We start from the raw sequence: 22,698 nt of genomic DNA, 5'->3' as shown, positions 1-22,698 counted from the left end.
AGTACATCAGTACTTTCTGTATCACCCAAATAAAATTTCAAGAGTAAGATTTCTGTTTGGACATTTTTTAACTTTTGTATAGATAGTTTAGGTCTTCCATTGCTGGTATTAAATATCGAGTCAAGTCAAGTCAAATCAATGTTATTTACACAGCACTTTTATAATAATGATATCAATAATAATAAGATTATTGTCACAAATTAACCTAGCAAGTTTAAATATTGTATACAATACAATATTGTATACAATATTTATGATGCAAATATACCTGAGTAATTTACATATTAAGGACTAAAACCCTAAAGAAATGATATAAAATACAACTTTACCTGACTACAATAAATATTAAGGCTAAGATCCTACAATGAGGATCCTAATAATGAGTACTAACTAGACACATTTATAAATAAAGTTATGAGCCTACAAAAATGTACCTGACAGCCCAAAAAATCAGGGATTCCCCACGAGCAAGCTTTCTTTTTCTTTTCCTTTCTCTCCTTCCTTTTGTCTTTGTGTGTGTGTGTGTGTGTGTGTGTGTGTGTGTGTGTGTGTGACATATTTTATTTACAGAGACTTGTCATCATGAAGTTAAGTCAAGGTTAGGACAAAGTTTCTTTATGAGTCATGGAAAGATATCAATTATTATAGAATGATCAAGGGCAGCCAAGATATCTAGTTTGGATGTATTAGTTTTGTACCATCTTCTGACATCCTTTTATTTAGTCATAATTTCACAATGCTTCCACATGAATTCAATCACAAATCTTGAGACTGACAATGATAGAATTGTGAGAAATCTAACAACAAAACCTTTTCATTTTAATCTATCCACAAAAATTTTGGTTTGGGCCAGTGTTGCATCTGGTCTCTGTTGGGATCCACAGAATCTAAGGTGAGCACTGGGGCGATGGGGTGCGGTGACACCAGGGACGTCCTTGCAGCCAGAAGGCCCATTCGAACACAGCTGTCTGTGTCTTTTCCCTGGAGAATCCCTGCTATTAAGGCACCTGCAAGACTGCAAGCAGAGTGGGGGTGGATGAGTGTGTTTTGCTTGAATGTTTAGACATGGTTTTGTTAGCGTAAGAATGACAGAGGTAGGGAGAGAAAGAGGTCATCAGAAATGAAAATAGATGAAACTGTAGCAGATGAAGTTTGGAAAAGGAAATTAAAATGAATGAATAGGGAAGAGAAAGTAGGTCGAGTAAATTTTTAGCACCTATCTCCGGCTCCTGACACATTCATCGTCTCCTCTGGGGTCACAGTCAGTGCTGGGTAGTGTAGAGCACAGAGCTGCCTCTTCTGCAAACAGAAATGCAGCAAAAATCATCTTCACTGTTACTGTGCTAGTAAACACTATCATCAGTTTACATGAATACAGTTCTCACCCTTTTTTGTTTTCTTGGCTGCAGGTTGACTGTGCCTGCATCATGCTCTCCACACAGCAACACACCATGAGCACCAAGCGTGACCACCAGACAGTGAAGATGGTCCAGCAGGGGGCGTGAGAGAGTCACAGCAACACCCAGCATTTCATCGAGAGCATTTGGTAGCACTGCCACACCATAAAACCACATCCTTAATGATCACACTATTTGCATTTTTCACAAGAACTCTGAACGCAAGAACTGCGGTTGTGAACTCGTCTTTGATAGGATGGAGGCATAGAAAAACAACACATTTGCATTTGAACCATTCATTTCTAATGAAGGAACACAGTTTACCTTCTGGTGCTGCGATACCCAGTGTTTTATTCATGGTACACAATTCTGCCAGGTTTGGGGATGAATAGGACAGAGACTTCCAGGAATCTGAAAGGAAAGGCTTACAAGCCTTTTCTGAATCCGTTGGTTCATACCAAACTGTGACACATATAGATTATATTGCATTAAAATCAATTAAAGTTTCTGTTTACATTCATTTATCTGTATTTACTGAGCATCTCTCCATGCTTACCATTAATGTTGTGCTTTTTGGCAACAGAACAAACATAGTCGATGGTGGAGACAGGGATGTTTCCATCAAGACACACAAGAGTGGCTGATGAAAGCTGCTTCTCAAACTGTGACACCTACAAAAACCCAGAATAAAGAAATAGTAAGTTAAGTTTATGAAATCTTTAAAACTGAAGGTTCTTCACAGATGCCGCAAAACACAATATCATGAAATACATGTTCTAATCATAGACATAATACATATGACACGGTCAAATGTAAAGAGAAAACACAAAATAGAAAACACACAAGGTCTGCAACTAAAAGCCATACAACGGATTACAAAACAATGAGTCAACAGAATTTTAAACTAAATTCTAAACAAATATGGATTTAATGCAATGCTGCCAGGTTTGGAGACTGATGTTAGCACATGAGGAGTTGATAGAGTAAAGTCAGTCCACAGTAAAACTAAAACAATACCACCCATCAGTTATAGGTGAAGAGACATATCAAATTCCTTGGTAAGTCACTGAATTGGCTTTTGTGTTTTATTATTGTTATTATCCTTCATTCATATGCACAGCATTTAAATCAGAGTGGAAATTGTGGATGCTGCCACATACAATGCAAATTACTGTATGCAGAGGTACTATAACTTAGCGGTTATAGCTGAAAACATGAATTGTATCAAAGTTTTATTTATATGATGAAAATGTATGGATTATAACTTTACAGATGGAATGTGGTCGTGAATACAGCACTAGAACACAAATCCCAGACTGATCTCGCTAAAAGAGAATAGTCTGTCGGTAGAACTTACATACTGCTCTGTGATTTGCTGATGAATGTCCATGTCCCCCAGTCCAAGACTCAGTTCTCCACTCTCAGTGATAACAGCACAGTAGGTTGCTGTGCTTTGCCCTTCTAACCTGGCCACACCACTTGTGTTCTTACAAAAATATGAAAAAGGAAGTTTTTACATGTTTAGGAATTTAACCGTACTTAGAAACAACTAACTGCTGATGGTCACATACCATATGTTTACAGTAGTTCAACACTGCATCACTGTTTGAATCAGCTCCAGTAGCTGAGATGAACAGGGGCCTGTGGCTTAATCTACTCAGAGAGTCTTGAAGCAAAGAAACAAAGAAACGCGTAAGAAACAAAAAGGTGTAAATGACTGACGAAAGAATGTGCAAGTACAGAAATCAGATAAAAAACCAACCAGCGATGTTCCTTCCTACACCTCCAAAAGACTGACAGACACTTCCTGGGTTGGTTTGTCCAAACTGAAACAGATAGCAAGATTTCTCAGAACTCAGTCTGGGTAGTCTATTCTGCAGAATTTTGGATAAACATATGCTGTAAATTAAACTTACAAGAAGTGTTTCGGTTTTTCCCTTGGCAATAAAATCAACATTTATTCCTCCTATGACAACCTGCAACAAAACACCATAATATGTGCACTTTTGTATTTATCTCTCATTTCGTCTGTTTTAGCATTAAAAAATGTTTATACTCACAACATCTGATTTTGTGTTCGACGACAGTTTTCTAGAAAGATGAGTTTTGCCTTTCAGTGTTCTCTCATTCATCTGTTTTGACAGTGCACAGGCTATCTGACTGCCAACTTTTGCATTGTTATGAATGAGAGCAATATCTTGAAACATGTCATGTTAAGGACAGTTTAAAGTAACACAGAGAAGGTGAATCATCATTAGTTGTGAACCTTCGAAGCCACTGCACTGTAACTTCAACAGATTCAGTCTTGTTTTCAGCGCATCAGTAGGATCATGTGTATTGTGCAACTTCTCAATCATTCAGATTGTTTATAAGGATACTGGCCTGAAGGGACTTTCCGTCAGTCAGCTCATTGACCTTTTGAAGAATGAATGGTGTCACATCTCTACCCGAGATACCTTTAGCACTGGGGAAATCAAAAACGGCATAGAAATTAGTCACATATCTAGACAGAAATTTTCCCTTGATGGCCCTGATTTTCTCAAAAACAAAAATAGCTGTCAAGATGGGGTACGTGACAGCACATTACAGTTTTTAAAAAAACATATGCTATCGAAACTTTGTGTACCTGGCCTCTGTCACTGCAGCCTGTATGGCTTCTTCTATCTGCTGACCTGCTGCTGCAGACTCTGCTGGGATGGGCACTGCTAACAGGACACCGCTTTGGAGACCCAGAGACAAGGTGCTTGCTGAATGATAAAAAACAGACATACAGAATAATATCAAACCAGAAATACCACTTCACAGTTGTATGCCTCTGCTAATCAGTGAGGCTGCAGTTTATACATGTTTGCCCAGACTTTAAATTTTGACCTTTGGGATATAACATGTCATCACTTCATAATTTCATCGTTTTCCACATTTGTGTGAAGTTTAGTGATGATTACTGTATGAATTCTTAAGTCACGGCCAAAAACGTGCTTTGTGAGGTCAGAGAGAATTTTGATCCCCAAATTCTAGTCAGTTCATTCTTGAGTCCAAGTGAATTTGTGCCAGAAGAATCAATTCACCTCCAGGTATTCCTAATATATATCGTTTTCACATGAATGGGACAGACAACCCTAAAACATGGTGCCTCCAGCCTCGGGTGTTAGCGGTGCAGAGGCATAAAAATAACAAGACGACCCAGCTGTACAATGGTTATACTGACTTAAGCATTTTATCTGCCTAACATACTATTTGCTGAGATCTGAGCTCAGCAAAATTAAGTGGTGACTGGCACTAAATCTTCACTTCTATGTAAAAAAAGCTCAAGGAATGTAATAATGTTCAGGATATAAAATGCTGATGTACCAATGAGTTTTGCAGCCTCCTCTGGGTTGCAGACGTGGTAAGCAGAAGTGAATCCACTTTGTGGAGAGAAGAAGGCTGGAAAATTCTTCGATGCTCCGTAAGTGGCCACACAGACGCCCTGTGTCTCCTAATTATAGAAAGACAGTGAAAGAAATCATCAGTGATATAAACAGTTATGTTTATGTGACACCTTTCAACCATAATGGTACAAAGAGAGGTACAGTAATGTATATGAAGAGTTCATTGTAAAAACAGATAGGTCCAATTTTGTAGATTTTTAGAAAATTTGTTTTTTTGCTGTTTGCTTGAGACAATATCAATCAAACTGAAGTTGAGTGGATTTGACTCAGTAGAAATGACATCACCAAAATAGAGATAACTTAAAGTTTGATTGATATTGTCTCAGGTAGACGATGGAAAAGTAGGTTTTCTGAAGGTTTGTAAAGATGGAGTTATCTGTTTGTGTAAATGAACTGTTCATATGTAACTGCATCAAAATCTTCCCCTGTCAATCAGCAGGTTTTCTAAAAAAAATTTCATAGCTTTCCTTACAAGGAACTCCAGGGTGCGACCGATGTCCAGAATAGACTTGACCCCAGCAGAGACCACAGCGATGGGAGTCCTGCCGAGCTCTGTCAGATCAGCACTGATGTCCAGACCTGGAGGAATAATCATTTAGTCAGCAGTCTTAAAGAAGTATTTCAGTCCCAAAAATAAGGGGTTAACAAGACTAACTTGTTTTTCTTAACATACCAAGTATAATTGGTGTCCAGACAGTTTTGTTGTCTTTACACTTAGATATCTTCCACAGAACAAACAGTCTGGGTCAATCAGGTGGGTTGTTCTCGATCAACCAAGTATTGGACACCCTCATCTTTTTTTTATGGTTTTCTTCTTTTGTCATCAAATCCAACTTACACTAAATAACAGACCCACCTGATGACAGACTTGTTTACTCCAAGGAGGGTTCTTTGTAAAAGACGTGAAACCAATCTTATCAGTTTTGGTATCAGTATGTATAAAAGGTATTTTCTAACAAGGTGCTAATCAGCTTACTGTTCTCGCCGTCTCTGTGAACTCCTCCAATGCCTCCAGTGACAAACACAGGGATCCCAGCTCTGTGTGCTGCTATCATAGTGGCTGACACTGTTGTTCCTCCAGAAAAACCCTAAGACACACACATACAGGACTCATGCAACCAACCTTCACACCAACTTACATGTGTTTAAGACAGAGATTATTTTTTGAGATTTGTTTTTGAAATCAAAGTGTCTCACTTTGCTAATGACATATGGCAAGTCCCGTCGTGACACCTTCAGGGAGCTTTTGCACTGAGCGAGGTAGTCAAGCTCCTCTGACGACAGTCCAACACGGACTTCACCCTCCAACACACCGACTGTGGCTGGAGTGGCTCCTTCAGCTCGTACAATAGCTTCTACCTCCTTTGCTGTGCTAGATGGAAACTTATTATCAATCACTAAAATAAATATTAACTTCTGGTAACAGAGTGCTTTGACATTTTAAGGTCATTCGAGGTACCTCAGGTTGTGTGGATAGGGCATGCCATGTGTGATAATAGTGCTCTCGAGTGCAACCACTGGTTTGTTTTCTGCCAACGCCTGCGACACAGATGGATGAACTCTGAAGAGACCATCTGAGAGAAGAAGTTGTAATTATCATTATTATCATTGATCTGTTCTGTGTTATGAGCATAACTTTTTAATGTAATACACATAATAAAGGACTGCATTTACCCTTTGTGGACAATGTGCCCTGATAAGATGCATATCCTCTTCTCAGGATGAGTGCAGAAGCTCTCCTCAGTATCCTCATCATGAAATCCTGATAACATGAAGAACTTTCAGTTTGAGTAAAAGAGTGCCAGCTGACGCCTCTTGTTCCAACCAGCTTGAGTAAATCAATCGTTTTTATCTGTTGCAACTAGTCATTGTGACTGTGATCTACATCAGTTACTGTGGTTCTTCCTCCAACATTCCACCCCCTAAGGCAATTGCTGCTAGTCATTTGCAAGATGACTACAACTTGGGAGTGACTTTTAATAATTCAAATGCCAACTAGTTTAAACAGGAAAAGGATTAAAAGAGAAAGTCAGTGTTGACAGATATTAATATTAAATGTACTTTCTAAAACCCAGAAAGAAAGAAAAAAACACTCCACAGACAGCAAAGGTCACCTCTGCAATTCACTTTTCCAGCATCGATTCAAACATTGCAGCACCACAACATTTAATTAAATATTAAAGTTTATCACAACTCAAAGCTCAACAATCACAGTTCTTCAAAATAAACTACAAACACTACTACTCACAGCATAGGAATGTTTTTGTTACTTTCGTTGTGACTCCTTTATTTGGTGGAAAAGATGCACAAAATGTGATTAATTTTAATTTTGTGTGCTTATCTAAACAAATACGATGTTTAACTTTACCTCAGGTTCTTGAAGGACAAATCAGGCTCCCAAGTTGTATCCCACTCTGCAGTGGGTTTTTCTGCCACTGCAAGGCACAAGTCCTATTCAGCCATTGTGAGGATTTTCTTTGCTCCAGTTAGTTGGGACATATTCCCACCATCCTGCCCCCCTTTTGGGGCCACTCTCAGGAACTGACACCCAAATTCCAGAGCAGGGGTAGCTTATTTTTTTTCCTGCTTTGCTGCATTTATGCACTGACGAGGCTAACAAAACTGTACCAAACTGTTAGTAGCAGCCAAACATTGTAGTTACAACTGTAAAACTCATTAGATGTCAGCATTGTGTGGTCCAATGCTGCTTTTATTGTAAAATGTAATGGAAAAACTACTGTCAGTGCACAAACACCCATTAACAATCACTTAAAACTAAAAAAAATCAGAATACTTGTCTACACCAAAAGTAGTTAGAAAGTATATCTGAAGTATTTTAATCTTAACAACTTTAACAGTAATCATGTTACACAAAAGGAGGGAGAACATGTTTTTTTTGAGATACTAAAAGTCCACAGCACATTAAATTCAGTCAGTTCATTATAAAAAACAGTCTCCAAAAACAGCTCAGTACTTACCTTTTCCACTGCAACAAAAATGCTACAAACTTTGGCCAGAAGGCTGAACTTTGACCTGAGCTCTGTTTACACAGGCCAGAAGCATCAACCACAGATCTCTGTAGTCTAAACTGTCTCCTGGCAAAAGCTCATTATATAAATGTGATATGCAGAAATGTGTCAAAACAGAGCCAAGAAGATTTATACAATATAAATAACAAAACAATGAAAGAAGCATTGCTTGTACAAAAAAATGTGTCCAGGTATAACTTTTTTAAGGTTAGAAGGTGCGTCTTCAGCCCCATTCTGCTTTCACCAACTGATGATGGGCTGGCAGCTGGATCTTCTTCATGAACATCACCAGATCATTTACTTAAATGTCCTCAACCATAGGAGGGTTGAACTCAAATGACGAGCACTTTTTAAGCTGGCCAGTCATGCAAAAATTGCTCTTATGTAGAGTAAAACCAGTTTCTAGTTTCCTCAAGTGACTGACAGCTTGGCTCATGAATACAATATGTTTGGAGGTCTGTGCTTGTTTTCAGGCTCTCGCAGATTTCATCTAAGTCCTCTTCAACCTCCAACTCTGAGCTTTCCAGTAACTCATCTTCAAACCAGTGTGGATGTTCCTGCTGGTATGTACGGAAAGCCTGTATGGCGTCATGCAGGGCTCTACTGGAGGGGCACTGATGGTATTTGTCCTCTGAAAGCCCTTCAATTTTCTTCACTTTGCCTGGTTCGTGTTTTTCTGTGTCCAGAATTCTGAAATAGACCTCCTCAAACTGTTTCATTAGTTTGTATCGTACTGTAACGTGGAAAGGTGAAGGTATGTCTTCTTCAGAACAAACGTCCTCAAAGTAAGCCACAATGTACTTTTTAAATGACGTTGACCGGATAAAATGAGGGACCATGAGGCTGAGGGATGGAGTGAGCATGTCCCCTACAGGTGAACGGGCGTCCTCTCTCAGGAAAACCTGTTTGTCACCGCACATGGCTCTCCATTTGGCTTGTACTCCTCGTGAGCACAGGATCAATATCTTATCTGAAGAGCTCTCTATTTTCTCTTTGTGCCACTCTAACCACTGGATGCTTCCCAACACTCCCAGTCTGGTAGAATCCAGCAGATCCAGAACCACTTCAGTGCCACATTTGGTTGCCAGGAAGGCACAAAGCTTGAGAACGATGTTTTTGTACAAAGGGTGGTCGAGGGAGTAGATGATGAGGATACGTTTTCTCTCCTGGAGCTGAAAAACTTCTGGTGGCTCCTTGGCAGCAGATGAAGATGTGTTAAGAGGGTCTGAGAGATGAAAAAAATCTATGATTTATGCATTCAAGTTGAGCATTCTATTCAATACAGTAAGTTTATAAGCAGGCAAACCTTTATGAAATGTTGTCCACAGTAAAAAGACAAAACAACCACCAATGACGAGCAGTCCCAAAGTCGTCTTTAAAATTAAACGCCATTGTGAATGATCTAAAAAAAAAAAAAGAAGAGAAAAAAATACACGTAAATCACTGAATACTTCCACAAATAACAAAGTGAATTGAAAGATTATTAAAAGTTTTAACATTAAAAACTGCTATACTTAAGGTGTCCCGAGGTAAAAACGTTGGGAACCACCTTGCTCATGTTTTGCACCATGTGATCACTGGCAAATTCGTACTTACGTGGGCAGTAATGGATTGTTTTCTCGGGGCTCCAACAGTGATTTTTGCATCGTATAAAAAATGGCTGAATCTTTGAGACAAGCAGAGTAAGATGAGCGCTTGACAATTTATGATTTCTTATTCAGCGTTAAAGTCGGCACATCAAAGTAAAATGTAACTCACCCTTATAAACATTTTGCATTGTGAGAGCTCCCACTCATCAAACTCAAATGTCACATTCAGTGATGTTCTGTTTTCCTAAGAACACATCTTGGCTTAAGGTGTGCATTTAAAACATAAAGTCAAAACATTTCTATGTCTGTCATCATTTACTGAAAAGGGAAATTACCTTTGAGACATTCTTTGAATAAAAAAAGTCACTGTTCTGGATGGAAACTTGGTATCTCTCTGAATATGTTGTTGCCTCAAACCCCACATTGATGGACAACATTTCAGGTTTCTTATCAATTACCACGGACATGTTAGGATCCCACAGACTACCTGTAGTGACAAAAAAAGTACAAGGATCTGGTCCTCGATCTCATTGAGAACTTTGTTTAAATTTGAGAAAACAAAGAATGTAAGATTTACCATTTTCTAGACACATCTGGACCTTTTGGATTCTCTTGTCACCACATCCTGCTCATCACAGTAAATATTATAAGAAGTTCATTACAACATTTTAAAGTTTAAGTGCCACCTTGCTTAAACAAGTTGTAGATTTAGCATTTTTAAGATTGAAAGAGTGCTAATTTTAGAAAACAAGACACCTCAGTGACATTGATGTCACCTCAAGCTCAATAAAATTTAAAATAAAAAACATTTTTAACAGTTTCCTAATTTCATTTAAAATGACCCAACAATTACAATGAAGTTAAAACTGGCACATGAATGAACAAAAGAAATCACTGTTAGCTGCAGCCCCATTGGAAGTTATCTTGGTTTGTAAGTAAAACAGCCCCATAGATGTTTCATTTTCACTGTAGCTGCAGAGGTAACTCACCTGGGATGGTAATTTGCTTTCTAATAGTGTAATCTCCAATCTCAGGTTTCGGCAAATTGAAAATTGACACCATATACGTGTACCCAGGTTCGACCACAACGTCCTCCAAGGAGAATGTCCACTAATAAAGACAAACAAAGTCACAGATTTCTATTATTGTTTTATACAATGTGTAAATTGGTTAGAACAACAGAAAAAGTTAAGCCAACAAATAAGTGTTGTAACTTACTCTCCTGTCGTTTGGATTCAGCAGTTGTCCAATACGGTAAGAAAACTGTACACACACACTTTGATTTGTACTTTCTTCCACAATGTTTATCTCTGATCCATTAAGAGTCCTGATGGACGCTATGGAGAGGAAAGAGTGTATGTGAGCTACAATAACCAATACTGTAGTAAAAGAATGCGACATCCCAGAACTGCAGGTTTTAGCCTTACTCACCATCAGCCTTTATTCTCCATGTTACATTAATAACAGGAAGTAGCCCATGTCTGTCCATTCCCACTTGCTCATGCTCAGGATCCCAGTCTGGGCCGGTAGGAGCATGTTCTCTAAGTGCGACCATGCGCTGCTCTGAGCAGTTACCTGACATTTAGGGAACCATTCCTATATTATTATGTTTCAAATATCTTTCACATATATTCAGATACACTACTGATCTGCAGTGATGGACAGTATAGCAAGAATTATATGTAACATTACAATAAAAACAGTCAAACGCAAAGATACAGACTATTTGCACTAAATACGGCCATGCTCCACGAACTGACTGAATTTCTCTCCATCTATAAAGTTAGTCTGTGGCTTTATCCTGTTTGACAGGTAAGATACTTACTAATTTTGCAGTCATCAAGACCCTGGCAAAAAACAAGATACAACAAAACACAGACAATGAATTCATGAAGCTAAGACTGCAAATCATCATCCAATCACTTTTATAAAGCTGATTATTTATATGCAACAACTAAATCCTCACCAATTGTTTGCAGTCCAGGCGCTTGTCCACAATCCTCAGAGCAGATAATGCTGTGACTACAGCAGTCAAACAAAAACAAAAGAAAGCAAAATGGATCATGGTAGTACAGATCAAGCAGCTTCAACAACTGCAAAAGAAACACGAAGAAAATAAAAACAAAATAATCAAATACATGTAGGAAGACAATGCAATAGTTTCCCTGATGAAACACAGAGGACACTCGCTGTGATATGATTTGAGTCAGTGTGACTGGTTTCAATTTTATCAGGCGTTCACATCTGAAAACACAGGAAGGAGGCTCTTACCATATGTGGTTTGTGATTTCCATTACCATGGAGAGCGTTGCATAGACTGACAGCTGTCTTAACTGATTATGTTCCGTACGCATGTGAGAAACAGAGCTTAAGTTTTTCCTTGCTGAAGAGTGTGTGTGCACTGTGGACTGAAGCCAACAGCAAAACAACGAGCAGGGTATGACTGCAGAGCTGGAGGCTGCACTTCTAGGACCCCTGGTGTGACAAAGGAAGTAGCAGCATTTCTCACCATAATAAACGGCAACAATGATTGTGAATCGTTTCATAGTTTAATGTTATATAAATTTCTGATGTCTTCATTTGCACAGCAAAGCTGTTGTCAACTTGCTAAACTGAGAAAGAAGCTATGTTTGAACTTGTCATTAAACACTGCAAAGAGTCATGTTTTATCGAATGAAAACTGCTGCAAAACCAACTTAATATTGATTTAAATAAATAATATATATATCTGCCTCCAACATTGTCCTTGTGTTACACCTCTTTCCAACCTTTCAAACTGTGCTGGTTGAGATCTAGAGACCACAGAGGCCACAGCATATGATTCTATTATTATTTAACCTGATAATGACATCCATCCATTATCTATACACCGCTTAATCCTCATTAGGGTCGTGGGGGGCTGGAGTCTATCCCAGCTGACTTAGGGTGAAGGCACCTCAACATGTTTTTGGACCTTGTGGGAGGAAGCTGGAGAATCCGGAGAGAACCCACACTACACGGGGAGAACATGCAAACTCCACAAAGAAAGATCCCGGGTGTCCTCACCGTGACGCAAACAGGCGACCTTCTTGCTGCGAGGCAATGGTGCTAACCACTGATCCACCTTGCAGCCCTGATAATGACATGAGTATGTTAATTACACAATTGATCCAAATGCAAGTCTTAATAACAAAGTTATCCTTATATTTGTGATAAGTAGTATTTTGGGTTGAATTAACCTTTCAAACCTTAACTTGTTTGTGAAAAAGCATTATTTGGGTGGAATAAACCTTTAAAATTAGGGGTACTTGGACATGAAGTAGTACTCTCTGTGGAATACTCCTTGAATAAACCTTTTAAATTATAAGTATATTTTGAGTGAAATCTTCCTTAAAAACCATAAATTGTGCACTTTAGTGATCATCCATTGCAGTGGGTAGTATGGTGCAGACACATACTAATGAAAAAAACACTCATCAAAGCATCAAACTGTCACTAGGGGGCAGCAGTGGCCAAATTTACCACACGGAAATATCCACTTTGTATAAATAGTCGGTTGTTGGCTGGAACAGTCCAAGACAGTTCATCCCATTATAAACAGAGTTAAGTGAAACAGACAAACGTACAAAAACACACAATTTATTTACATGCTTAAAGCACTGTTTTGACAAAAAAAAGCAAGACAGCAAACTGCAGAAAATTGGCAGAAAATTAGGAGATAGGACATAACTGCACATCAGCATGACAAACGTATGTAGGCCAAACCAAACACATCCTAAACTATGTTTTCACATTTAGCATGACCCCCTGCAATATTACCTAAATATAAAGATATCCAAACATCTGAGTTCAGAGGATCAGCACACAAAGCCAACACACCGCCCAGGATTTTGACCAGTAAACCTCCAGCTATTCACTGTTTGGTTACCAGGGATTATTTTATAGGATAGGGCTGTAGCCGTGGCTATGTGTTAACTCCTGTTGCATTGTCTTAGAGTTACTGTGTCTCCTACTGGACACTAAGCTCAACTGTATCAGTTTGCATACAACGAAGACAGACAGACAGACAGACAGACAGACAGACAGACAGTCATGTGTGACTGAAATCTGACCAGAATAGACTGTAGCGGTTGTATTTGATCCCTCCTCTGTGAGAGAGTTGTGTCATGGCAATTATGATTAAGAAACCAGAGTGGCATCTTGATCCAAACATAAAAATATACTTTTATGCAGTACAGCTGCTCTCATCTGTGATGTGACATGTTGTGCTCAGGATTTTGACAAGAGGATTTTTACAAACACTTTATTTAATCCCTGTGTGACCTTTACTATATATATATATAAATGACTAATAAATTGTTTATAACATCGTGTAATGCAGCTATAATCAGAGATAACTCGTTTTCTGTGTGTAACACCCCTTCCTTAAATACATCCTTTATGTTACAGTGGGCCATAAAGGATGGGGGGACATAAATACTCTCCCATCCTTTATGTCCCACTGTAAACACTCAGCCGTGTGTGTAGTCACATGTTGCACCATATATCAAGCATTTGTTTACATGCCAGTTACAGATGCTCTATAAGAGAAGTTATATTCATTGAGAAAGCCTTTAACCAAACACTTCTCAAATATTTACCCATGACAACATTATGGTGTGTATTATGAAGCATGTCTTAAGTGTATGTGTAGTTTCTATAAATGCAAATTACAGTAGCATATTTTTAATATTGGTTGGTATTAAAGCTGGAGAGTTGCACTGGTCATTTTTTTTACCCTTCCAGTCATTTGGCTCAAAGAATCTATACAACAATTTGGCCCAGACTGAATGTCTCAGTTTTTGGAAGGTTTTCAATGAAATTTTGTAGACAAATTCATGCACAATTCACTGAATCCTACCGATTTTGGGGATCCTCTGAATCTGAATCCATTGTCAAAGCATGTTTGCATGCTGATTTAGGTGAAAGAAGCACTTATCACGACAATTCCCAGTTGCATAGTTAAAAAAACCCCCATCTAATTAGACATAATGAACTTCAGCCTATCAACTTTTAAACCTGACACTGAAAGGCACCTTTACAGCAATTGGTCGTTGATGTTATCTTCTGCCAGTACACAATGAGCACACACCACGGCATAAATTTTAAACGCAAATACTCTTTGAGCGCCTGGCATCTGTAGAGAGGGTAGCTCAGCTGTCAGTTAGGTGAGGGGCGTGTGAGGTGTGCCCTTGTGCAGTACAATCGCATGAAATAAATGGGACACGGGTTGAGGACAAATCAAAAAGGGGGATTGTACTTTATGATGTAACAATTGTCAGGTGGACAGGAGGTCTATTTTAGCGAGCCATTCACATGATACTTTGAAAGCATAAATCTTTCACTAATAACCATAAAGTGCTTTTCTTTTTCCTGACTCACTGCTGCCCTGTCTGGTCTCCTCTCACCTTCAAGGTAAGTTTCATACAATAACTAACTTGCTATTTATTAGAACATAAAAGTCAATCAGATTTATTACAGACATTAAATAGGACTCAATAACCTGACAGTGCGAGACTAGCAGACTAGTGGATCATCTACTCTGCCGCAGTGACAACAGCCCAGATATCCAAGTACCTGTCTCTTCAGCCAAGTCGAGTCTGGGTCAAGTCGAGTCCGGCTTTAATGAAGGGAGTAGTAAAGATTGCATATCTGCATGCCCCTGACACAGATACAGCAGCTGGTATTTATGCGAGGGAATCCTTGCTATGTCACCACTTTTGTCAAGGTCTTCAAGCAACTTTCTGAACATGCCAGTCTGGCTTTGACTTCCACGACACCTCAAACTTCTTAAATGATCTCTTGATCCTAAGTGAGGAAATGTAACCTGAGGCTTAAACGGCGTAATAAAGCATTGGCACTGGTAACAGCACGCTCAGCCCATCGTTGTGGTCAAGAAGCCTATGTGATAAGTGACGAAGGTTAGCTCGGATGAACTGGCAACCTTTGGAGTATAAGGGCAAGACTGCAGGCTTCCTAAAGATGTCTACTGCTTTGATTGTTTACTTTTAATTTCACCGTCTGTCAGACTGGCTTAGCTTAACTGCCTTAATAATCGTGTTGTGTCAGAAGCACAGATTTGTTTTTATTTTGCTCTGTCACCTTGTCAGGTTGTAAATGTATAACACTGTGGTCAAACTCATTAAAGACAGGATGCAATGTAGTTTTGCAACTAATGATACAAAGAAATGATAAAAAAAAAAGACAAATGAGGAGGTATGAAAACAAACATCTTGTAGCTAAGTTACTGTTCATTTTCATTTTAGCCAGCTAACCTGTAACTTTATGTGCTGGTGACAGATGAATTCAATATCCAACCTTGTACAACAAAAATCAAGCAACGACATGAAAAGAGTCTGTATGGAGAGCCGTGTTGCTTAAATTGCTATCATGGTGTCCACAGGTCTGATGTTGCTTCTCTCCCGGCTGCCAAACCTTTATGCAGCTTGGCTTTCTCTGGCATTATCAAGGCCACAGCAGCTGATGGGACACTGCAAAGCATGGGGGCAATGTAGCCAAAAATAGCCGTGCAACGGGCTCCAAGTCAGGCCTTTTAAACAACAGAAGAATTATCTGGTCCTGGAAGAAAACTCAAATGCATCTGAAAGTCTCCGAGGACAACTGGACTAAATTAATTTATTGAACAATTATTTATATTGGATGCATCAATCACATTAACTACAGAAAACAGCAGGACTGCATCTAATGGTTATTTTCATTATTGATTACTCTGGACATTAATTTCTTGATTCATTGATTAAGTGCTTGACTATAAAAGAATACTTAACAGTGCCCATTATATCTTCCTGAAGTCCAAGACTATGCATTCAAATAGCACATTTTATTTGACCACCAGTCCAAACTACAAAAACACATTCAGTCTATGATTGCGTATGACAAAGAGAGATATAAATCATTACATTTAAACAGTTTTAATTAGCAAATTTGGCAGATTGGACTTGTATTGCTTGTATAATAATTTAACTGCATCACTCTGTGTGATACAATAAGCATTCACATACATGGTATGAACTTCAAATATTTTCTTTTTGTTCCAAAGGTACTATAAGCTGCAGCCATGTCTGAGGGGTGAGTATTAGCCTTCTACACTAACTTAACTTGTGTACATTTGATGGCTCTCCTCCTTTCTCATGTGCATTATCACCAACAAGTTTTGGAAGCCTTTTTCACCACTTCCCATGGATAATTATAAAAAACATTGTTTTGTTGTGTCTGCTTTTCATGTCACGTGATGATGAAGACCGGTGAGTCAAAATGTCTTTAACATGATTATTAATCCATCATCATTACTCATAGCCATTTCATGTGACCTACACTGATAGCTATGTTTTATGCGTAACTGTGCTTTGCTCTTTGTTGCAGAGAAAGCAAAAATATTCAGCCACACGCAGACTGCTGTTGAAGGTAGGCCAGATGTGAACAGTATTTAACAGTGCATACTGTGGTTGAACACAGTCTTGGTATTTGTCAGGGCCTCATTAAGACCTAACTGTGTTTCAGTCTAAACTGCTGAAGAAGGCAGCTTCTATGCTCGTGGCTGAAGGTGAGCAGAAAAAAGAAGAGAAACAAAGAGCTGTAAATGAGAGCTTCCCACCACTGATGCTATCAGGTCTGTCAGTCCAGGAGCTCCAGGTACTGCACCAGCAAACTATGCTCATTTGCTACTTACTATTTACACTGTTTTGACTGCTTTCTTTTTCTCTCTTACAGGACCTTTGCAAAGAATTACATCGGAAGATTGATGTTGTAGATGAAACACGTTATGATATGGAGCTTAAAGTAGTCAAAAATGATATGGAGGTACAGATCATTTAAATCAGAGACTAATGGCACATTTACTGACCAAGCTGTTGCAGTTTTCAGCTGTGATGTTTATTGAACAGATCCAGACCCTGACTCAGAAGATCATTGAGCTGAAGGGTGTAAAGAGGCCCAGCCTGAAGAGGGTGAAGAAAACAACAGATGACATGCTGGGTGCATACACCGACAGCACCAAACTCATGAAGGCTGACTTCAAAGCCAACCTTAAGACAGTGAAGAAAGATGAGGAAAAGGTAAAATTGTAAAATCTGCATGTACATTTATTTATTAAAAAAAAAAAAAAAAAAAAATCAAAAACAGTTTACAATCAATGTATATATTCATGCATGTTTTTGTCGTACAGAGGGAAGAGGTGACAGACTGGCGTAAGAACGTGGAGGCCATGTCTGGCATGGAGGGCAGAAAGAAGCTGTTTAATGCCGCACAGTAAGAAGGTGCTCATGTTAAAAAGATTACGGTAGCAACATGTCATCTTCCCAAAATAAACTTGTAGTTTGCAATGTTCACGCCCAAGTATGTTTATTTTTTTATTATTAAATCCTACTGACCATCATATTTCAGATTTTTTCTCAAAATTGAAAAGGTTTTCATTTCAGCATGAATTAAAACTGCTTTGTAAAAACACTTTAAATCATGGGACAACATGTGAAAATAATAAAACTGTATGCCATGAATGCAATAACATGAATTGTATAGCATACTGTACTCTTTGCATATTAATACTGAGCTAAGGAAAAGTCTGTACAGCTTTATGATTTTGTCTTTCAAAGTGCAGTTCTTGTATTACACAGATGATGGCGCTGTCTCACTATATGTAATACATGTGATGCTGATTAAACAACTGAGATTACATACCTGAATTGTCTCTCTATTTTTATTTTATTTTAAAGATTTTCAGATGTGATATTTAACTGTTTAACTGTTGATCTGTTCTTTTCTATTCATCATGCTGTGTTAGAGTCACAGACAGAATAGATGACACTGACTCAGTGTTGAACATATGGTTGAGTGTGCTGCTGTGGTAAACCTGCTGTTGAGGTGTGTAGTGTAGTGATATACAGTACACTGGCTGTGAGGGCAGAGGAGGCTATTTTAGTTGGCCACTCACAGAAGGCAAAAGCACCCATTACATTTGACTTGACTTTTCTTCTTCTCATTTAAAGACAGAGACTGACCACATCAGCTGGGTTTTCTGCAGAGTAAAAAAAAAAAAAAAGGTATGTGTTTGTTTGAATAATGACAGTGTGGTTTAAGGATATATTTATGGACAGTTTTCACCTGCTGCATTTATGTAAAATAGTAGTAACAGGAATTAGTTGCAGGTGCCTTGCTGGATTTTGGCACATGTAAAAGAGTTATAACCAGTTAAAGAACAAAAGCAAATCTATTTCTTATAAAAAAATATATATAACTAGCCTAACAGCTGAATTTTTACAAGACTATATGTATGATATAAACAGAACAAGGCAATTGTATTTAATACTGTATCATACTTTTATTGCAAAGGCACGTTTATTTTATGCATGTTTAAAATGACTCAGGAAAATTGATTGTAATGTTATTTTATGATAATGTACATTTTCACTTATTTTAACAACTGCTGCAGGAAATATTCTATATTTACAAAAATAAAAAAGTTAATTTATTTTTTTTAATCTGATTTGGCAAGAACAAATTCAAATTTTTCTTTCTCATATGGAAAATGGACCGACTCCAATTGGGATTTAAAAAGGAATATCATTTAAACTATCTGCAGCACTCAGGCATGCAGCGTTGCTAATTTAGAGGCTTACTGCTGGTATGTTACCATACCAAGGTCTGGATGACTTTAACTTGGCTCATTCAACAAGACGGGATTAAACAATATGTGCAGCAGCAGAACAATGTACTTGTTTGTGCATCGTAAAATAACTTAGTTATTGTTTACAAGAATTAAGAGTGTTTATAACGGTAATAATCTTGTGATTATGCATGTATACACTGCTGCTGCTTGTTTCTAAATAACGTTTTTTTGTGTTTATTTAATTTAATTTTTTACAGACAACAGCCAATCATGTCTGAGGCGTAAGTGATGATTGTTTTTAAATTCTTTAAATTGGTATTTGGAAAAGTCTTCTGTAAAATTCTTCTTAGCTTTAACATTTTGTTGCTAATTCTTATTTCTTTTTTTTACCTTTCCACATCATAATGTCCACAACAGACCAGTAAGTTGTTTGTATAATTTTGGAAAAGAAGATTTAAATCTTCATTTGTCTTCTTGTACTGCAACAAACATTTTTTGTCTCCTGCTGATTTGCAGAGAAAATCAAAGATCTCTGCATCTCGCAGACTGGCTCTCAAGGTATTGTCTTTTTTGTTTTTATCAGAACGGACAGCAATTCATGTCAAATTATATTTTGTAACACTATCCTTCAGTGATCTGTGACAGAAACTCCATCAATCACATTTTTTTTGTGTAATTTAGACCAAGCTGCTGAAAATTGCAGGTGTGATGTGGGAGAAAGAGAAAGATGAAAAGAAGCAGGAGAGAGAAGCTACTCTGAGTGAGAGACTCCCTCCACTTCAGCTGTCTGGTTTGTCCATGCAGGACCTTCAGGTATGTGCAGGTCACTGCGTAAGACGTTCATCAGTAAAATAACATGGTTGAAATGCTCCACACACAAGCATCCCTTTGATGTATATAGATGGCGTGCATACAGTGTGTTAATGTGCATTAGGTGTGCATTAGAGGATAGCTGTCTTGTTGTCCACATGTTATGTCTTGGTCATTTCCTGACACCGTTTACCTTGAAATCATTAGAAACTTCTAATAGAATATCATTCCCTGGCATTTAAATGGATATCAAGTAACCACTGACATTCTGGACAGTAGTAATAAAAGACACCATGCTGTGCTTCTTGGTGTGATGTTTCATAAATAACTGAGTGCTGCACCACCACGTCGAAACATAAAGGCATTTATTTTGAGATGTGCAGCTGTACAATAAGACCGAGGATTGCAAAGCGCTCATAAAATTGATTCTATTATCTTTCTGAAGGCTCTGTGCAAAGACTTGCACCACAAGATTGATGTGGTAGATGAAGAGCGCTACGACATTGATGCCAAGGTGGCCAAGAACAACACAGAGGTACGTATTCATTCATATTGCTTGCTTTGATTTTAATTCTTTTACTCTTTTACTTTGTGTTTATTTTATTGGATGCACAAAAGAAGCAGCAGCATAAGATTTATTTTCCTATATATTCTTGTATTTAAAATGAACTTTTAAGCTTACCAGCCTTACTGAGCTCGGTTTTCCATACTTTTTTTTCAATTATATTCAATTGATTAAATGGGACACAACTGCACACTTCATACTTACATTGTTATTCATTTCCTGCAGATTGAAAATCTGTCCCAGAAGATTTGTGAGCTCAAAGGTAAGATGAAGCGGCCTGCTCTCAAGAGGGTGAAGATCTCAGCTGACGCCATGCTGGGAGCTCTGCTGGGCGCTAAGGTCAAAGAGTCTGTGGACTTCAAGGCCAACCTGAAGACAGTGAAGAAAGAGGAGGAGAAGGTAAGTGCTATTCAGCTGGTTTTTACAGTTTCCAAGATCATGCCAGGCTGGCTTGACTCTTGGTTTTTTTTCGTCTGAACTTGAATTAAGGCAAGACGCTGTAGCATTGTTCATGTTATCAGGGGGCGATTTTGTGACAACACAGTATGACTAAGAGTTATTTTCTTCCTCTGAACAGAAAGAGGAAGTGACTGACTGGCGTAAGAACGTGGAGGCCATGTCTGGTATGGAGGGCAGGAAGAAGCTGTTTGATGCTGGACAGTAGATTTATATTTCTGGATATTTTAAGTACGAATCCTGTTCTGTAGGGTTTTAGAGTAGAGAGGAAAACAGAGTAAAGCCACTACGCACAATTAGCAAGCACACTGTGCATGTTTGAGTATGGGCAGGTGTATAGACTTCACATGTAGTATGCACAAATAATTCAGATTTAAAGGACTGTGATTGTATTATTTTTTTTTGCATAGACAAGAGCTGCACTGTGTGGTGATTTTATGATGTCGGGACTTGTAAAACTCTTGAACTGTCTATACGTTGATCACAGAAAGAACAAAGGAAAATTTGCTGTTTCTTGATCCTGAAATGTGTGGAAAGACCGTGATAATAAAAACTTCTGATCAACACAGAAAACTGATGCGGCACTTTTCCTTTTACATATTGGAGTCACTGCTGACTAGGATCACAAAATTAAGCATGTTCGTAGAAACCGTTTACATCGGAAACAGATAAGTTATAAAATAATCTGTCAAAATAAAATCAGACGTAACAGTCACATTGAGTGAAGTGACCAAACGATGTTTAAGGGCTACAATAAACCTACTAAAATCAATGAGGGAGCAGTCAGACCACAAGTAAATACTAGCACTACCGCAAAGGATAACCGTTAGATCTGAAACAATTAGTCAATTAATTGATTGAGAGAATCTGTTGGGAAAAATATTTGATTACTGTTGAGGGCAGCACAGTAGTGGAATGGTTAGCACTGTGGCCTTACGGCTAGAAGGTCCTGGTATGAATCTCAGTCTGGGGTTTTTCTGTGTGGAGTTTGCATGTTGTTCCTGTGCCTGCATGGGTTCAAAGACATGCTGAGGTTAATTGGTGATTCTAAAGCGTCCGTAGGTGTGAATCAGAGTGTGTTGATTTGCTGTCGTTCTATGTGGGATCCCCTGGGATTGATTGGCGACTTGTCCAGGGCGTAAGCTGCCTTCACCCTGAGTCAGCTGGGATAGACTCCAGCCCCCCCATGACACTACAGAGGATAACGCGCTGTATGGCTAACAGACGGATGGACTAACTGTTTGAACATGATTCAAGCAAAAACAACATAAAGTGCAGTTCCAGTTTAGGTGCTGTGACAATACATCTGTGAAAGAAAACTTTCTGTATGACATGTTTACATTTAATGTAGTAAATCATACACAAGGGTGGTGAACTGGTCTAACACATACAGATCTCATAAATAGACATTTGGAGGACCATTCACTGGTTAAATAATGTTTTCTATGGTTTTGGAGAGATTTGTCAATTCTATGAAATTAACCATAATCAAGGGTAATCTTGGCTTGATGACCAATGTGTACCATACATTCAAACTGCAGGTGTGGATTTCTTTTTAAATTCCTGCTCTATGTGGTGAGTAGGGTATGGCGAAAGATAGAATAAAGATTGTGATTGAAGCAAATAAATGGATGTTTGACGGTACACAATAGGGAAAGGTTGTAGTTTCAGTTAAGAGGAATATTGTTCTGTGTTCAATGCATGTCTATGACAGAATACAAACTCCAAAGTACTACATGTCCATCTACCAGCCCACACTTAACACACTTTCCTTCCAC

General features: G+C 38.4%; 4 protein-coding genes across 7 annotated transcripts; 2 read left to right on the top strand and 2 right to left on the bottom strand.

The window, feature by feature from the left end:
* Positions 1-548: 548 nt before the first annotated feature.
* LOC103366867 (pseudouridine-metabolizing bifunctional protein C1861.05) lies at positions 549-7,406 on the bottom strand. 3 transcript variants are annotated; one of them, XM_008294722.1, is made up of 18 exons: positions 6,503-7,406; positions 6,288-6,402; positions 6,026-6,200; positions 5,805-5,916; positions 5,301-5,407; positions 4,749-4,875; positions 4,024-4,144; positions 3,776-3,861; positions 3,458-3,594; positions 3,314-3,373; positions 3,160-3,223; positions 2,969-3,063; positions 2,755-2,883; positions 1,954-2,068; positions 1,722-1,859; positions 1,386-1,552; positions 1,217-1,299; positions 549-1,015 (listed from the first exon to the last, which is right to left on the bottom strand). In XM_008294722.1, the coding sequence occupies exons 1-18, from the start codon at positions 6,582-6,584 to the stop codon at positions 820-822; spliced, it is 2,109 nt and encodes a 702-aa protein (XP_008292944.1). In that variant the 5' UTR covers positions 6,585-7,406; the 3' UTR covers positions 549-819. The 3 variants fall into 3 exon arrangements, with proteins under 3 accessions (XP_008292944.1, XP_008292943.1, XP_008292942.1); XM_008294721.1 differs by having other exon boundaries at positions 3,160-3,373; positions 6,503-6,590; positions 7,197-7,406; XM_008294720.1 differs by having other exon boundaries at positions 3,160-3,373.
* Positions 7,407-7,638: 232 nt separating this feature from the next.
* On the bottom strand, positions 7,639-11,732 carry LOC103366868 (interleukin-17 receptor A). 2 transcript variants are annotated; one of them, XM_008294724.1, is made up of 12 exons: positions 11,718-11,732; positions 11,413-11,468; positions 11,272-11,293; positions 10,878-11,021; positions 10,665-10,783; positions 10,436-10,556; positions 10,024-10,071; positions 9,782-9,933; positions 9,616-9,690; positions 9,454-9,523; positions 9,164-9,259; positions 7,639-9,082 (listed from the first exon to the last, which is right to left on the bottom strand). In XM_008294724.1, exons 4-12 carry the CDS (start codon positions 10,999-11,001, stop codon positions 8,238-8,240), a joined length of 1,650 nt encoding a protein of 549 aa, XP_008292946.1. In that variant the 5' UTR covers positions 11,002-11,021; positions 11,272-11,293; positions 11,413-11,468; positions 11,718-11,732; the 3' UTR covers positions 7,639-8,237. The 2 variants fall into 2 exon arrangements, with proteins under 2 accessions (XP_008292946.1, XP_008292945.1); XM_008294723.1 differs by lacking the exon at positions 11,718-11,732 and having other exon boundaries at positions 11,413-11,650.
* Positions 11,733-14,775: 3,043 nt separating this feature from the next.
* On the top strand, positions 14,776-17,813 carry LOC103366865 (troponin I, slow skeletal muscle-like). The gene is made up of 8 exons (XM_008294718.1): positions 14,776-14,879; positions 16,525-16,553; positions 16,726-16,729; positions 16,848-16,889; positions 16,986-17,117; positions 17,196-17,285; positions 17,369-17,539; positions 17,650-17,813. The coding sequence occupies exons 2-8, from the start codon at positions 16,543-16,545 to the stop codon at positions 17,734-17,736; spliced, it is 537 nt and encodes a 178-aa protein (XP_008292940.1). The 5' UTR covers positions 14,776-14,879; positions 16,525-16,542; the 3' UTR covers positions 17,737-17,813.
* Positions 17,814-18,463: 650 nt separating this feature from the next.
* On the top strand, positions 18,464-21,493 carry LOC103366866 (troponin I, slow skeletal muscle-like). Its single transcript, XM_008294719.1, has 8 exons — positions 18,464-18,523; positions 19,347-19,370; positions 19,507-19,510; positions 19,606-19,647; positions 19,771-19,902; positions 20,345-20,434; positions 20,690-20,863; positions 21,042-21,493. Exons 2-8 carry the CDS (start codon positions 19,360-19,362, stop codon positions 21,126-21,128), a joined length of 540 nt encoding a protein of 179 aa, XP_008292941.1. The 5' UTR covers positions 18,464-18,523; positions 19,347-19,359; the 3' UTR covers positions 21,129-21,493.
* The last annotated feature ends 1,205 nt before the right edge of the window (positions 21,494-22,698 follow it).

The sequence above is a fragment of the Stegastes partitus genome, unplaced genomic scaffold, assembly GCF_000690725.1.
Source record: "Stegastes partitus isolate 25-593 unplaced genomic scaffold, Stegastes_partitus-1.0.2 Scaffold988, whole genome shotgun sequence".
Lineage (NCBI taxonomy): Eukaryota > Metazoa > Chordata > Actinopteri > Pomacentridae > Stegastes > Stegastes partitus.
The sequence above is the reverse complement of the archived record's forward strand: the minus strand, read 5'-3'. Positions and strand labels throughout refer to the sequence as shown.

Excerpts from the sequence above, each read along its gene's own strand:
- LOC103366867 (XM_008294720.1), bottom strand. The coding sequence starts at position 6,584 with ATGATGAGGATACTGAGGAGAGCTTCTGCACTCATCCTGAGAAGAGGA. Across the intron at positions 2,884-2,968 it reads TGAACTACTGTAAACATATG|AACACAAGTGGTGTGGCCAG; the intron begins GTATGTGACCAT and ends TATTTTTGTAAG. Across the intron at positions 1,300-1,385 it reads AGCCAAGAAAACAAAAAAGG|AAGAGGCAGCTCTGTGCTCT; the intron begins GTGAGAACTGTA and ends TTCTGTTTGCAG.
- LOC103366868 (XM_008294723.1), bottom strand. The coding sequence starts at position 11,511 with ATGATCCATTTTGCTTTCTTTTGTTTTTGTTTGACTGCTGTAGTCACA. Across the intron at positions 10,784-10,877 it reads ATGGAGAATAAAGGCTGATG|CGTCCATCAGGACTCTTAAT; the intron begins GTGAGTAAGGCT and ends TCCTCTCCATAG. Across the intron at positions 9,934-10,023 it reads CCAGATGTGTCTAGAAAATG|GTAGTCTGTGGGATCCTAAC; the intron begins GTAAATCTTACA and ends TTGTCACTACAG.
- LOC103366865 (XM_008294718.1), top strand. Across the intron at positions 16,890-16,985 it reads CACGCAGACTGCTGTTGAAG|TCTAAACTGCTGAAGAAGGC; the intron begins GTAGGCCAGATG and ends ACTGTGTTTCAG. Across the intron at positions 17,118-17,195 it reads TGTCAGTCCAGGAGCTCCAG|GACCTTTGCAAAGAATTACA; the intron begins GTACTGCACCAG and ends TCTCTCTTACAG.
- LOC103366866 (XM_008294719.1), top strand. Across the intron at positions 20,435-20,689 it reads TGGCCAAGAACAACACAGAG|ATTGAAAATCTGTCCCAGAA; the intron begins GTACGTATTCAT and ends CATTTCCTGCAG. Across the intron at positions 20,864-21,041 it reads TGAAGAAAGAGGAGGAGAAG|AAAGAGGAAGTGACTGACTG; the intron begins GTAAGTGCTATT and ends TCCTCTGAACAG.